The sequence below is a fragment of the Typha angustifolia genome, chromosome 1 (assembly GCF_048772165.1).
Source record: "Typha angustifolia cultivar Huaian chromosome 1, ASM4877216v1, whole genome shotgun sequence".
Classification (NCBI taxonomy): Eukaryota; Viridiplantae; Streptophyta; class Magnoliopsida; order Poales; family Typhaceae; genus Typha; species Typha angustifolia.
This window is the reverse complement of record NC_133239.1, coordinates 4,423,531-4,440,127: the sequence shown is the minus strand read 5'-3', so window position 1 is coordinate 4,440,127 and position 16,597 is coordinate 4,423,531. Positions and strand designations below refer to the sequence as shown.

Here is a 16,597-nt window from a genome sequence, read left to right as displayed (position 1 = left end):
TTTGACCCAACATTTTGCTTACACCTCAGCTTATCTTAGTTTTATTTAATGACAACTTTTATGGCCTTTTGTTCAATGAAACTCTGTTTCAGGCTGACATTCTAAATTCCATTGAGGAAGCATCATAAATTCAAAAATCCATCTTTATTAACCCTCTACAATAGGTCTTCTTCATTATGTTTGTGCTCTCATAAAATTGTGGAATATGGTCAAATGCTAACCTGTTAATCTTTGTTGACCCAGATGTTTCTGCCTTTCTGGTATATCTTGCTTTGTAATATATTTTCAAGCATCTTTGTATGTTGTGAATATACTTATACCTAAAAGTCAAAATTCATCTCATTCCTTCAAATCTGGACTATGCGATTTTTTCTCCCTTGGTTCCTGAGAAAATGAATACAAACAAGTTATTTGATGAGTAAAAACCAATTATGGCTGCTTAGTTGGTAATGGTATATAATATCATTTACTCTTGCAATCTCTGTATAGTACTGCTCATATTTCTGGACTGATAACTTCCAAGCAAATTTCTTCATCTAAGAATCTTACTCCATCTAAGTACCGAAGCATAGCAGCTGCTTAGAATAATGATAGTCTTAGGCTTTTCTTAATTCTGCCTCGGAAAGTTATGCCAAATGACAAGTAAATAAATTTCTTGTAACAGCAGTTTTGAGCATGTTGACATACAAATGGTCCTTGCAACCAAAATTTGCTGACTTCTATTTTCCATATAAAAACATAGTGACAAGTTACTATTCTAGTTCTTTACTTTGTATGCTCTTTTTCCCCCTTTTGTCCAGAATTTCTCATTTAGGTTGGAGTAAACAATCTTCTTCAGAGGATCTTAATAGGGAGACGGTGTTAAATGAACCAAATGTCCAATTGCAACAAGTATTGCAATCGTATCCAACATTTCTTAAATCTTATTCGCATCACACTTTTATCTTGATTAACCAGTTTGACAAGAATTTGATTATTCCTCGCTGATTTTGGCATCAGTTCTTTGCATCCCTGTTATGTGCAAACCGATTAGATGATCCTGCTTTAGTTTTTCTCATCATTTCATAGTATCATCAACTACTTAGGGCATCACTTGTGATGACGGTAAGACCTATTGCTTGGCTGATCTCCATAATGGCTGGATCCTCATGCAGCCTTCTACTGCATTGTCATTAACTACACAAATAGTACTCTTTAGTAACTAGAAATCTGTTTCAATAAGAAGAAATTCATGCTATTACTGCTGACCATGCAAGCAGGTAATAGCTTGATGTATACATTGGCATTGGGCAACTACTAGAGCACAATGTGCTGCATTAAACTTCCTCAATTGCTTCCAAGCATGTGAAGTTGTAACCAAAATTGGAGTAACATCTCAAATGCCAGCTTCATGAACTTTTAATAAACTAGGTCATACTTCAGATAAATAATATCTGGTAAAGGCATTTTTCTCTCCATTCTAGTTAGTTCTCTGTTTTTTCTTGTTCGTTGTTTTCATCTCTTTTATTGTCAAAGTCTTTTATAATATCTGGTAAAGGCAATTAAGAAATCCTAAAGGCATGCCAAAGCTATGTGTGTTGGTTTTGTTGATACTGCCTTGCAACTTGTCCTCTTTATGTCTAGCTTTTCCTATTCTTCCTTGTCACCTGTGTTTCAGTGGTGCTTATATGTCTGAGCTCACTTCATTTCTGTCACCAAGACTATATCTTCAGTAAGCTGGTTGTACAGGACAAAGTGCCTGAAATGAACATCTACATTCATTTATTTCAGTTAGTTCTCCAATTGTGTGCATTCATATTCTGTGTGAGTTTCTTAAACTAAGATTTCTAAAATTTCTCACCACTCACATTTGTTATTGCTTTAGTATTATACTACTATTGAAACTATTAACTCTCATCTCTTGAAAGGTCTAGCAATCTTCCTGCTTATTGCTCAATTTGTGGTCATGTGTTTTGAGGTTAACAGACAAACTATCTATTCAGTTGGGCTGCTACTTATTCATAGGATGTTGCTGATGCAATGATGTATATAACATAGAACTCCTACTTCATGTCCACATACTTAAAGACTAGAATACATGGTCTTGTGGTTACTTGGATATCTATGACTAGTTCCATGAGAGTGATCAATTCTGGAAGATGTATGCCAACTGGCTAGTTTTTTGTTTGGTTTGGATATTCTACCTCCTTTTTTCTTCTGTAGGGGATGTTCATTTTAAACTCAGTGATATTCCTTTTGTTTTTTAATTTATTTGAGTTGGTTTGGTATCTACTGTCACTCTAATTGGGTACCTGCCCAAGTCTAAGTCAGTATAGACGTGCACACTTTTCCTCAAAGATCTTCAGCAATTTCTGCTGTTATGAACCTTCTTCTGCCATTGATCTGTGTCTCGCTTAGTTTAATATTCTTCATTTTGGTTAAACTCGAGTGTTTGGTAACTACTCCTAGAAAGCTTATTTAATCCAAAATCTATAGTAAAAATTTGGCCAAAAACATTAAAGCGCAAGTCTCTAATTGTGCCGGCATAATTAATAGTTTTCTAATAGCCAATGTGAAGTATGAAATAGTGCTCAAGAGGCTCTTGTTATATAATAAGAATTTTTCGTTTTGTAATAAAAGTCTAACTGGGCTCTCTCTACCTAGTAAGAAATGGTTTGAGTAATCAACAAATTTTAATAGAATTAGTAGGTACCTTCTCCATAACCAAAGAAGTTATAGATTTGACTCCAATCTAAATAATATTGTGGAGAAATTATTTAGTAGTTTGGTGGCATAGTTCGATATAGTTGATGGCTCGGTAGTGCGATTAGTTTGGAGGAACAGTTCGGTAGCGCAACGGCTTAAAATAAGTCTCGGCGTTATTTAGTTCAAAGTAATTATTCGGCGACGCATATGGCTTAAAGCCTAGATTAAGCAGCCAAAAGTTTGATGGGGTCTAACTGCTTCTGTATTTAGGGAGGGTTAGCTCTTTGTCCAGTTCATATTTAGCCTTCGAGTTCATGAATGATAAAAAAGAATATTATTCTCATATTGTTGAATTGAAAATTAAAAAAAAAGAAAAAGAAATGGTTTGAATAAGTGTCAAGTGCGATAATCATTTGTAATCAATGATCATAATCACGTTTGAAACAATATATAGGAAGCCCAATGAAAACATAGTGACAAGTTAATAAGAAATGGTTTGAGTAATCAACTTAGTTTAATAGAATTGGTAAGTACTTTTTTCATGACCAAAGAAGTTATGGATTTGACTTCAACCTAAATAATATTGTGGAGAAATTGTTTAGTGGTTTGGTGGTTTAGTTCGATATGGTTGATAGCTCAACAGTACAATTTGCTTGGAGAAATAGCTCGACAGCGCAGTGGTTTAGAATAAATCTCAGCGTTATTTAGTTCAGAGAAATTGTTCGGCGACGCGTATAGCTTAAAGCTTAGATTAGGCGGCTAAAAGTTCGATGGAGCTTAAGTGACTATATCTAGAGAGAGTTAATCTTTTGTCCAGCTCATATCTAACCTTCGAGCTCATGAATGATAAAAAAAAATATTATTCTTATATTATTAAACAGGGAATTAAAAAGAAAAAGAAAAAGAAATATTTATAATCAATGATCATAATCAGTCGGAAACAATATACATGAAGCCCAATAAATTAGAACCGAAATCTTTTCAATGACTAACTCGGATCTAATGTCTGGCATACATAATGGCATGTGACAAATGCTACACTTTTTTATCTTCAAAAAATAAAGATAAAAATAATTCAGAGGACTACTTGTTATGAGATCTACAAACATCCTTTGTAGGACCTGCAATCAGCAATAATACATGCACTACCAATCTGGGTTTATTAAATCTTGATTTGGATAAGGTGGCCTTTGTGACCTCGGAAGGCCGTTTCATAATATTAATATTCATCGGCCATCCCTCCACCCCAAAAGCCATGAGCCCATGGACATGGATGTTTACATTTGTCCCTTCTCTCTGTCACGTTGTTCACCTTCTTGTTATATATATATATATATATATAGAAAGAGAGAGAGAGAGAGAGAGAGAGATGCTTCAGGTACACCAAAATGTAGCTGGGGAATTTGACTTCTTAGTTACTATGGAAATAGAATAACAAGTACTTTTATTGTATGATCATTCAAGAATACAAGCCATTGTTACTATGGGAATAGAATAGCTCTCTTCTGAAAAGAAGAGGAACAACTTGTCATCTAATCTGCACTAACTGCACGATTTTGAGGTATTCGCACCATTCTCGGTTTAGAAGTACCTTTTTAAGAGATTAAAAAAAGAAGAAGAAGAGCTTGGCTAAATTGCCAACATACCTCATGTTCTAAGGCCGATATAAGCAATGGTGGTTTAATCTTTACATTTATTTTAATATTTTTTTATTTATTTCTAGATTTGAATATATTTGATAAGAGCAGAGAGAGTAGACCTGATTTAAATATGTGAACTTCTCTTTTCATTTAATTGATATGATCAGAACGGTGGAATTTAAAATTTTATTAAGGTATATTCTAACAATTTAAGGATGGTAGCAAAGCTAGCTCAAGTAGTTAGGGGAGGCTTATGCTTACTGGGGTTGGGGTGCATTCTGGCTATCGTAGCAAAGAGATGATGGATATATCACCATGATTCCACTTGGTTGGATTGTTGGCAATTTAATTTGGCAGTAGATGAGTCTGTCTGCAGCTCTAAGTGCAAGAACTTCCAGCAGAGTAGGAGAGTTTGACAGTTTTGTAATTGACTTGCCCAATCAATTTAAAAAGCTTTTAAAATTTAAAGGGCCAATCAAAAGAAAAGAAAGAATATATTTTATTTTCTTTTTTTTGTTACTAAATCTAGATTCAAGGATTTTTATATAACATGAACCGATTTAACTATCTGAGCATTATTATATCGATCAGAGAAATAAGTATTTTACTTATATAGCTTCTCATCACAAAAATTTATCATGCAATTATTTTAGTTCATCACGAAATCATATTTGAGAGAAATAGCTACCAAAAAATAAAATAAAAATCAAGGTTGTAGAACTAGAGTTCATTATAATACTCAATTTTTGTACTAGATGTAGCTGTCCCCAATTCAATTTATTTTTCTAAAATTAAAAAGAAAGTTCTTCAAAGTCATAAGTCGCATAAATATAGTCTCCACCCCATTTAAAACTAATTATCAATAAGAATAATAATAATAATACTTTTGGGTTTTTTTATTATCATATTTGCCTCTTCATTTATCCTAATAGTCTAAGTAGGATCTTATAATTAATTGCTTTGTAAAAAGTATTAATTTGGAGTACTATCCACAATATAAAGTATGCAATTTTTCTTCTCTAATAATTACTCTTCTATAGCTTTATAATTTTCTACTAGAAATTTTCTTCTCTTTAATTAGTGTCTCTTCATATGTTGTAAATGAGAAAAGCCCTCTCTGTTCTCTCCCTCTAAATCCTTTGCAATACCCCAAGGGATGCCTGAGATACAAGGTCAATTGTATACATGCTCTGGATAAAGTAATCAATTATATTAACATTCTACATCAAAAAGAATAATTTTAATTGATAATATACTTTATTTACAACAAGCTAAAAAAGATACACTTATATCCCTGAAATCCTAATATGCCCATCTACTATTCAAAACCCTGAATGACCACACATAATTATATTTATATTCATGAAGGTCATATGCCATTAGACTGTATAAAAAGTTCAAATAGGCATGCCAGGATAGTAAATTTTTGTTAGATAAATTAGATTATATTTGTGTGAACTTCAGAGAAGTTTTAGAAGTACACTTAATATTATTTTTTTATGAAAATGGTATACATAATGTCAGATCTCTAGAGAGGTATGTTTGAATAAGTACTATACAAGGTGTATATGTGAAGAAAAAAAAGCTCCACAAGAATAATAATAATAATAATAATAATAATCTTGCTATAAGAGATGAGATTGACTACTACTCTCCTTTTTCTTTTCTTCTCTTCTCTTTTTTGTTTATTTCTATCTGAATATAATTAGAATTTAATGAATCAAGAGAGCATCATAAATTAGTCTTATGCGGCTATATAGAAAACAAAACTGATCGCCACTATGGCTACTGGCCCATGATAGAGATTATGAGTATTTTTTTTTACCTATCATTATCCTAAGGTCTCAGGATCTATGGAAAAATAAATGCAAAACATCTATCATACAAGGACAGAGAGAGGTGGAGTTCCTCATCAATGTTGCCCAAGAGATAAAAAAAATCCTGGCAGAATGCGTGGTCCTGGATTATATCAATCAATTTTATCACAGAATGATAACATTGACTTTCAAATCATTAATTCATATTGTATTCTTACTTGGTCCTCCAGTGGCATTTGAGTACATTAATACCCATAGATAAAGCATCCAGTATGAGAGTTGTTGATTACTCTACCCCCAAGTGACAGGAAGATCCAGTCTTACCTCATTAATTGTTTAAAAATTTCAAGTCTTTAACAACACAGGAATTGCTTTAATTTCTACCATCCATAGTTACATACCCATCTATTATTACATTGCAAACTTGATAGGAGGTAAAAGAGCTAGGTCTTGCATCTCCTCACATGGGTCATCAGTATATATTATCCATCCTTGAATTCAGAAAGGGTCATTGAAACAGTCCCTTGATGACCCTAAGCACCTATTAAAGTGTAGATCTTACTCAATTCTAGCACATCATATTGCCTCCTATTGTAAACAAAGCTTATAATTCATGGAGGAAAACTCAATGGCAAACACAGAGGAAACAGCAGCAACAACTCAAATGGAACAAGGAGATGAAGATGTGCTAGACCCAGAGAGCAATCCTCTTCATGAACCACTGCTTAAGAGAAGCCCCACACTCACTGCCAATCACTTAGCCATGGTTGGGGCCAAAGTATCCCATATTGAGAGCTTAGACTACGAGTATACCTTCCTTATGAGCTCATTTCATCTCCAGCAGTCAAATAAGCAATTGGGTCCTCTTCCTTACTCTGTTTTGGCTTCTTCTTAATGGTTCAGGATCATTGAGAGTGATCTATTTAAGCATGACTGGAGAAGCAGATCCAATGCAGAGGTGCTGCAGTACATATTCCTCAAATGGACAATGGCTTTCCTCGTCGGACTTCTCACCGGTGTCATCGCCTCACTGATCAACCTCGCGATCGAGAACATTGCTGGCATGAAGATGCTTCTTATCGTTCGGCTGGTCAGAGAAAAAAGTTGAGCTCTTCTTTTCTTGATGATGCTGTAACACTATGGATGGCTAAAGAAGTGAATTTTATTGGGTTAGTAGAGGATTGTGTAAGCCTGAGACTGGTGATGATGGTTGCAGGTACATGACTGGATTCGCTTACTTCACAGGAATAAATCTTGCTCTGACCACTGTGGCTGCAGCTCTGTGTGTGGTGTTTGCTCCAACTGCAGCAGGGCCTGGCATACCTGAGATTAAAGCTTACCTTAATGGAGTCAATACTCCAAATATGTTTGGTGCATCAACTTTAATTGTCAAGGTGTGATGAGATGTGAATTCCTTCCAGTTACTATTGATTTATCTGAATTAGAATTCAGAATGCCATAAAAAAAAAACTTCTTAATTTTGAGATGTATTGTAAATAATTGACAGATGCTTTTATACTGGAAGATTATTATGCCATAGTAGGAAATCTGATCCATTTGGTTCTCATGTTTACAAGACTACAGACAAAATTCCAGTATGTTAAAAAAGAAAATTCTGATAAATGATGGTTCCTTTCTTCTCCTTTTCTTTTTCTTTCTTGAACATTGCAGATCATTGGAAGCATTGGAGCCGTGTCAGCAGGGCTAGACCTTGGCAAAGAAGGGCCACTGGTGCACATCGGCGCCTGCCTTGCATCCTTGCTTAGTCAGGGTGGATCAGACAAATATCAACTCAAATGGAGATGGCTTCGATACTATAAGAATGACAGAGACCGAAGAGACCTCATCACTTCCGGAGCATCTTCCGGTGTGTGTGCTGCTTTTCGATCACCGATTGGTGGTGTGTTGTTTGCCCTTGAAGAGGTTGCGACATGGTGGCGGAGCGCTTTACTATGGAGAACTTTCTTCAGCACTGCAGTGGTTGTGGTAGTGCTAAGGGGATTCATGGAGGCTTGCAACTCTGGAAAATGTGGCTTGTTTGGAAGGGGGGGACTCATCCTCTTTGATGTCAGTGATGTTACTGTAACTTACCATGCAAATGATCTCATTCCAGTTGCTCTGGTTGGCATTATAGGTGGAGTACTAGGAAGTCTATACAACCATCTTCTCCATAAGGTTCTCAGACTCTACAACATGATCAATGAGTAAGTTATTCGCAATCCATGAATTGCCTCTTGATGTATGAAGTTTCTATGACCTGCTATAAATGGTATGCTCTTGTATTGCAGGAAAGGCAGAATGGCTAAGCTGCTACTAAGCTTGAGTGTCTGCATACTCACCTCTGTTTGCTTGTACTTCCTCCCATTTCTTGCACCTTGCACACCTTGTGATCCCTCTCTCGGCGCCGCATGCCCTACGACTGGGAGAAGCGGCAATTTTAAGCAATTCAATTGTCCAAATGGATACTATAATGATCTTGCAAGCCTACTCCATGCAACCAACGACGACGCGGTCCGCAACATCTTCTCCACTTCCACCCCAACAGAGTTCCATGTCATCTCCCTCCTCATATTCTTCATGCTATACTGGGTGCTAGGCCTCTTCACCTTTGGTATCGCTGTTCCCTCCGGGCTATTCCTCCCCATCATCCTCATTGGCTCTGGCTATGGCCGCCTTATTGGCCTTGCAATGAAGCCTTACACTAAGATTGACCAGGGCTTGTATGCCGTGCTAGGAGCTGCTGCACTCATGTCTGGATCAATGAGAATGACTGTTTCCCTCTGCGTAATCTTCCTCGAGCTAACCAACAATCTTCTACTCCTCCCAATCACCATGTTTGTGTTGTTGATAGCGAAAACAGTGGGAGATGCATTCAACCCAAGTATCTATGAGATCATACTTGACCTCAAAGGATTGCCATTCTTGGAACCAAATCCTGAGCCATGGATGAGGAATCTCAGTGTAGGAGAGCTTGCGGCAGCTAAGCCTAATGTGGTCAGTCTCCAAGTCATCGAGAAGGTATCTCGGGTTGTGGAAGTATTGAGATCCACCAGCCACAATGGCTTCCCTGTTGTTGAACAAGGAGTGCCATCACCGATAGGGAGGCCTCTTGGGGTGACAGAGTTGCATGGCTTGGTTTTGAGGTCACACTTGATTCAAGTTCTAAGGAAGAAGTGGTTCCTGAAGGAGAGGAGGAGAACAGAAGGATGGGAAGTGAGAGAGATGTTTACATCAGTTGATCTAGCTCAAAGGGAAGGAAGAATTGAAGAGATAGAGCTTACAGGAGATGACATGGAGATGTACATCGACCTGCATCCTTTCACAAACACCACACCATACACAGTCGTGGAAAGCATGTCGGTGGCGAAGGCTGTCGTGCTCTTTCGACAGGTCGGTCTGCGGCATTTGCTGATAATTCCCAAGTATCAAGGAGCTGGGGTAAGTTTGATCTCTCTTCTCCTTGTAACATTTTGATGCACATATATACTGAGGGGAAAATACTTAAAATTAGCAGGAAGAAAAAATTTAGGACATCTAAAAGATATTGCTTTGCATTATAGACTTTTAGACAAGGTTGACATGTCACAGAAAATACATAATTTACCTTCTTCATACATGTTTATTGATTTCTTTGTTATAAGAACGACATCAAACAACTATATGCTAAGGAAATTTTCTAGTGCATCCTTTTGTTTTCCAAATCTTAATCAAACTTTAGTAATTTACCATCTTTCAGTTATCAAGTCCATCGGTAGATGAGACTGAGAAGAAATACTAGAAACATTTGCAAACAAAATTTAATTTGCTGAATCCCTCTGGCTGAACTTGTTCTCTCTTGTTTTGTAGATAACGCCAATTGTTGGAATTCTAACAAGGCAGGATCTCAGGGCTCACAACATTCTGGGCGCCTTCCCTCGTATAGCGAAAAAAAAGAGGTGAGAAGGAAGAAGTACCAAGTCCTAGTCAAAGGGTGCCAAACAAATATTGTTCAGAAAAAACATAAGAATCAAGCTTCATACTCTATACCATTCTTTGTATCTAAGTTATTTGATTAATGACGTTTCTTTTCTTCTTCATCCTTTGAGAGTGTTCCAAAGTAAGATATGGCTTGTGTATTGCAGTACCTCCCTTTTCATACTTCTTGCATTTGATGTAATCAAGGATGTACAAACTACATTACACATTCGAAGAGATTTTATTTCTAAGTGTGATCCAGTGATCCAGAATAATCTTAATGAATGTCCACTTTTACTGTTTCACTCTTGAGTATAACAAGAGTAACTAGTGGAGCAAAGAACCCACATGTCTAAATAGCAATTACTAGATGCAATAAGGCCATGGTTGAGTACTTGAATACTCGATGATGGGCACTATAAATTTACGTTATGCTAGTCTTAATAGAACTCATGCTGTCATTACTGTTGTCCTCATATGAATTTAATTTTAATGCAAGAGATAGAGAACAAATATAAAATGCATAGTTTATAACATATTGATAGACCATGCTAGATCTCCTCGGTCGTCGATTTTCCTTCAGGATGTTTGCATACTACAATCCATTTGATTGAGATGACAATAAGTAAACCACAGGTAGTCTATCAATAGTTGCATTGTTATCTATTTTAAAAGAGCTAGCAAAATTATTGGCATATTCCACTGGTATATTCCAATGCAGATTGCAGACTATCTTAATGAATCTTCAGATCACATAGTGGACAGCAATGTTCTACTGCATATTTTTCTCGACTATGATATATCCACTATTACCAATGGTATCTTTTTCGTCTAACTATAAAATGTTCAAAATGTTCTCCAGACTTGGGAATAATCTTAAGAAGGGAGAAAAATGAGAACTTCTCTAATAGGGATTTATCTGTCTTTAAGACCAAATTAAGCTAGGCATACAAATTAAGAATAACCACATTGTACTGGTTAGAATTGATCTAATCTCTTTCCTGTTGACTGAAGAGCTCATCCTTTTGTTCTGACCTAAGAAACAATATAATACCTTACAAGCTTCCAATGGTATAGGCATTTTAAAGAAAACAACCTATTTATACTTATATTCTTACTCTTGATAAGGAAAATGAGACATGGATAATTGCGTTGGAGCATGCTGATCATAATTGTAATTCACATTTCAGCTTCTGAACATTTAACAGTTTATGAAGTCGCAGAGGTGTGTTAAAATATCTACTTCTCATGTAACAAGAATTAAATTCATAGCAAGTTACTACATTCAAATCATAATAAAAAGACGTCGTTGAAGTGAAGAAGACAGAGTTCAGCCAGTCATAGAGACAGACCTAATAAGAAAGTAAGAATTGGAGCAATGAAGATTAGAACAAAAAGATGTAAGGTTTATTTTTCTCCCAAAGATAAGCAAGAATAAGAATAATAATAGGAAAAGCATAACATAACTAATTGGAGATTTGGAGTGGAATAGAGGGTGGAATACGGCGTGTACCTGGTTCAGTCATCAAAAATTACAAATTCCTCCTAAATAACTCAACGAATGTGGATACAAGGGACGTGAGCGATGGTGTGCAGGTCAGGCCCGCCCTTTCGGTAACGCTCCTTCAAAGCCGGATGGCACTTCTCTACACGTAAAGATTTGAGACTCGGCGGTAGCACCTCCTTGCATGGAAGTGATTGGATGTTGGGGCATCTTAGTATTCTTACAGAAACTAAAGGGAGGTACTTCAAACATGCCGGCAAGCTTTGGAGACTATTGCAACTTTCAAAGGTTAAATCATGAAGGGAGGTGAGGTGTTGCAATGCCTCCTCCATCTCACTGGTGAAGGTTGTGATCTCTTTTGCATCACCGATTGTCAGTTCTATGAGGGAGGTGAGCCTTTCTCTGCTTAGCAGCACCTTGAGCAGCAAGGGGTTGTCGATCCATAGATGGAGATTATCGGAAACTTTTGACAAGCCCACCTCTTCTTCCACCACCTGTTCAACTTGATCAGCCGCCAAAGAGGTGAGCTTTGGACAACGAGAAACTTCTAAATATTCGAGGGAGACTAGGGCTCCCAACCCTCCAATTGACCTCAGCTCTCCACAACCATTAATCGACAGAGAGCAGAGCTTGGTGATGCGTTGCAGTACATCAGCCGAGGGAAGGGTTGTAATATGTGGACATCTCATTATCCTAAGAGATTGCAGTGATGATAGGTCACATTGCAGACACCTGGACAATTCCACGTCTTCAATACTGCTATCAATGATACTTAATCTCGTTAAGGATGGAGGTAGGAGGTAGATGCTGGGATAACAACTAATGTGTAGTGATTTCAAGTGACTTAATTTCTCCCGTTCTTGCTCGGACCATTCATCAAAATTTTCTAAATTTGGAAAATTCCCAATAGACAAGTGAGACAGGAATGACGATGAAGAAGGTGATGATGATGAGGAGGGGGATGCCGGTGACGGACATCTTGGTCTTCGAAATGCTGGGAGACGGATTATTCCCACTCCATCTATCATTAGATTTGTCACTGAAGGCGAGAGGGAAGGAAATGTCATCAGTTTAGGACAATCTCGAATTGAAAGTCTTCGAAGACGGGGAAATAATTGCCGATCCTCTATCGCACACCATTCCTTTAATTCTGGAAAGCCATATAGCTCTAATTCCTCCAATAATGGAAATCCTTCGATGACATCAGAACCAAAGAACCCACTGCTAACTTCTTCAATCGAATTCATCCCACGTAGTTTAAGGCTCTTGAGTGACGGAAATTGTCCGAAAGGTGGGAGCTCTTTCCACTTCCTGCAGTCACGGAGCTCAAGACTTACTATGTTCTTTAAATAATGGTTTCCCAACAGCCAACTTGGGAACTTGACACCATTATAGCCAACAAGCATAAGATCTTTAAGATGTGGATGAGGCTGCAGGCCTTCTAATACTTCCTCCTCTACCTCACATCTGACATTCCGTTGAGTGTCGCACCAGAACAACTTCAACTTACCAACACTCCCTTTGTCACTTAACCTAGCTTCCATGGCTTCCTCTTTACTACCAATACTCTCAAGATTTCTTATCTCAAGGGATCCTCTGAGCTCGTTTAGGTTTTTCAACTGTCCAATCTCAAAACCTCTCCTCTTCTCTACACAAAAAACTTCTAATTTCTGGAGAGAAGCCAATTTACCTATGTCCAATATCGTAGTGACGATTGGTTCATCCTTTCTAGGTCGAGGAAAACCCCACTTATTCCTTTGAAGTTCAATAAGATGGCGCAAGTTGATTAGTTTGTTCATGCTCGTCGGTAATCTATCAAGCTCCAAATCATCAAGAATCAACATTTCTAGATGGTAAAGTCTACCCAATTCATCCGGCAATACTTTGATTCCGTTGTTACGAAGATTCAGGTATCTTAGATGTATTAAGTCACAAGATATGGGCAGTGCTTCCAGATGACAATTAACAAAATTAAGCACACGAATGCTTTTTAGCATTTTCAGTACTTCATGAAGATCAGCAACATTAAGATCGAAGTTGTGGTCGAATAAGAAATTTAAGGTCCGCAAGTGCTTAAATATAGATGAGTACTTGGTAAGTCCAGCTAGATCACTAGTCATCACAGATAAATGACGAACACCTTTTGAGATTTCCCTTGGCTCACCATCATCAATTCTGCTATAGAAATCTTTTGACACAGATTCTGCCAAATCATGCAATAAATCATGTATATTACAGGATTTTATCGTATCTTGCCCGTCCATATTCCTAAAGATATAAGTTGCTTGAAAGAATGCCTTGGATATCAAATTGCCAAAATATTCTTCTCCAATATCCTCCGGTCTCTTCTTCCCATTGTTATTAGGAATAAGGCCCTCCGCTATCCACATGTATATTAGATATTTACGATCGAATTTCCAATCTTTTGGAAATACGCTACAATAAGCAAAGCATCTCTGCAGGTGCACAGGAAGGTGCTGGTAACTCAACATTAGAACTGGCATAATATCATCCTCCCCCTGCTCTAATTCCCAGATGTCGCTCTTCAAGATGTTCTGCCAATGTTCGTCATTCAGATTATCACTCAACAATGCACCCAGGGTTTTTGCAGCCAAAGGTGATCCCTTTAACTTATTCGCTATCTTTTTCCCAATAACTAGTAATCCAGGATATTCCTCAGGGTTAACAATATTATTGAATGCACACTTTTTAAAGAAAGACCAGTATTCATCCTCTGGTAGCCCCTGTAATCTAATTGGATCCGTGGTACTCATCAATTTTGCAACCTTTTCTAGTCTAGTCGTGACAATTATCTTGCTGCCCTCCTTCGCACATAACAGAGGAGTGCGAAGCTTCTCCCATCGGTTCCTCTCATTCTCATTCCAGATGTCATCAAGGACTAGTAGAAACCTCTCTGATCTTAGCTTCTCTTTAAGAGTCAGCTGTAGATGATTGAAGTTCTCGATATCTCCAGGATTGCAGTTTGATTGGGATTGCTCGAGCATCTCCCTTGTAAGCCTGACTTCATCAAAACTATCTGAAACACAAACCCATATAATTAGAGAGAAGTGCTGCTTCACCCTCTCATCTCTGGATACCAGCTGAGCAAGAGTAGTCTTTCCAATACCCCCCATTCCAAGAATCGGTATGACAGAAACATTTCCAACAGCATTAGATTCTGATTGTAGCAGAAGGTCGATGATCCTCTCCTTCTCTTTGCCTCGGCCAAACGGTTCTTCCGGCAGCAACGAGCTAGTGATGCGCCTGTTGCTGAACAACTCCGGTTTCTTGGAGCTGCCCTCCAATTCTAACAGTTTAAGGAAATCACCCACATCAACAGCAATTCTTTCTAACTTCTCCACCACACTGCTCAGCTCATTGACGTCCTCGTCACATGAAAACAAGCTCGTCGCAGCAGTACGCAAACGTTTGGCGGCATTGGAAGAGGAGGAGACAAAGGAGCTACTCACCTTGTCATCGTCCTCGTTTGCTTTCTGTTCGAGGATTCGGTAGTCGAAGGTGTCGAGCACGTCGTCGGCCTCGTAGGCCGCGTCTTTGAGCCTCCGCAGCCATCGGAGCAGCCACGAGTTCTTGATTTCCCGCCCCTCCGCCGCCTCCGCTGCGCTCTGGATCTTGATGAGCAGCTCCTCCAGCCTCTCCAGCTTTTCTTTGACGCCAGCTTGCATCTCGTAGTTTCCAGTCAAGAAGGAGGCGGCTTTGTTCACCAACTCACACACGATCGCAGATCCCAACATCGCCGCCATCTCCTCCTCGCAAGCAGTTGGGTGAATTCTATGTTTGAGGGAGAGGAATGAGTAGAGAGAGCCCGGAGATTCCAATAGAAGACTTGGGTTGTACGGCTACACCCTTGAGGTGGGCAGGAAATATCTAATCATTGGCCCAGAGAAGGGGAAGAGCAATGATTCTACGCTAACTAATTAGTTATTAAAAATAATTTTTATTGTTGGTATTTTAATTATGTGACTAGATTAATCGATAAGAAAATTAGAAATTCAGTATCTTTTTATTATTTATACTTATAATCGTTTTGTTAATAATAGGAGTAACAATTTCTACCAATTTATTATCATTATTATTATTATTATTATTATTTTATTATGGATAGCTAAGAATAGACATGCATCGGGCGGACCGGGCTAGGTTCAGGTCAGATTTTTCTGGCCAACCGGGCCTAAGTATTTATTCATGGCCCGACCCACCAATCACTCGGACCGGGTCGAGTTCGGGTCGGGCTAGAATAGTCTAATAGCCTATTACCATCCGTCGGCCTGTGAGAGATCGGACTACCCGGTCGAGCCGGGCCGGCCCGATCCACCAATCATTGGGCTCAACTCACATTTTAGTTATTTTTAGAATTTTCTATTATTAGCTAATTTTAAACAAATATATTTATGTTCGTCCATGTAAAAAATAATAATAATAAATTAAAAAAATTTAAATGTGTGCTTTAAAAAAAATATAAGACGGTACCGTAGTAAAATTTTAATTGTTTTTACTGTAGCAAAACGAGCGGGCCTAATTGCGGGCCAAACGTCCAATGATTAGATATTTGGTTGCTCTTCTCCTAATCGAACAATTAATATTAAATAAAACTAAATAAGATTAATCAGAAGTATCAGTTATTTGGTTATTTGGCTATTTGATATGCAACGAATTAGTTCAATTGAGTAGAATCCTTGACTCCTATAAGAGAGGAAATCATCAGAATAATGAAGAATCTCATTAAGTAGCACGAGAAGACATCTCTTTTAGAAAGTGATGAAGAATGTATTTGCAATTGCAATTCACCCTATATTGCATCCATCAGTGTTGGTAAATATGTACAAAATATACGAAGTATTTTTATACGTGTATATGATCATATCTGTAAGTTTTGATAAGATTTGGTTTAAACATTTTCAAGATTGAAAGCATTAGGTCAACACATTCACCATATATTCACAAGCATTCTAACTCACCCCAAAAACTTCGTAGTG

General features: G+C 37.7%; 2 protein-coding genes across 2 annotated transcripts; one reads left to right on the top strand and one right to left on the bottom strand.

The window, feature by feature from the left end:
* Positions 1-6,576: 6,576 nt before the first annotated feature.
* On the top strand, positions 6,577-10,347 carry LOC140763640 (chloride channel protein CLC-b-like). The gene is made up of 6 exons (XM_073101955.1): positions 6,577-6,949; positions 7,046-7,246; positions 7,359-7,536; positions 7,814-8,346; positions 8,431-9,580; positions 9,989-10,347. The coding sequence occupies exons 1-6, from the start codon at positions 6,756-6,758 to the stop codon at positions 10,079-10,081; spliced, it is 2,349 nt and encodes a 782-aa protein (XP_072958056.1). The 5' UTR covers positions 6,577-6,755; the 3' UTR covers positions 10,082-10,347.
* On the bottom strand, positions 9,490-15,494 carry LOC140763555 (putative disease resistance protein RGA3). The gene is made up of 2 exons (XM_073101838.1): positions 11,610-15,494; positions 9,490-9,628 (listed from the first exon to the last, which is right to left on the bottom strand). Exon 1 carries the CDS (start codon positions 15,362-15,364, stop codon positions 11,651-11,653), a length of 3,714 nt encoding a protein of 1,237 aa, XP_072957939.1. The 5' UTR covers positions 15,365-15,494; the 3' UTR covers positions 9,490-9,628; positions 11,610-11,650.
* Positions 15,495-16,597: the final 1,103 nt, after the last annotated feature.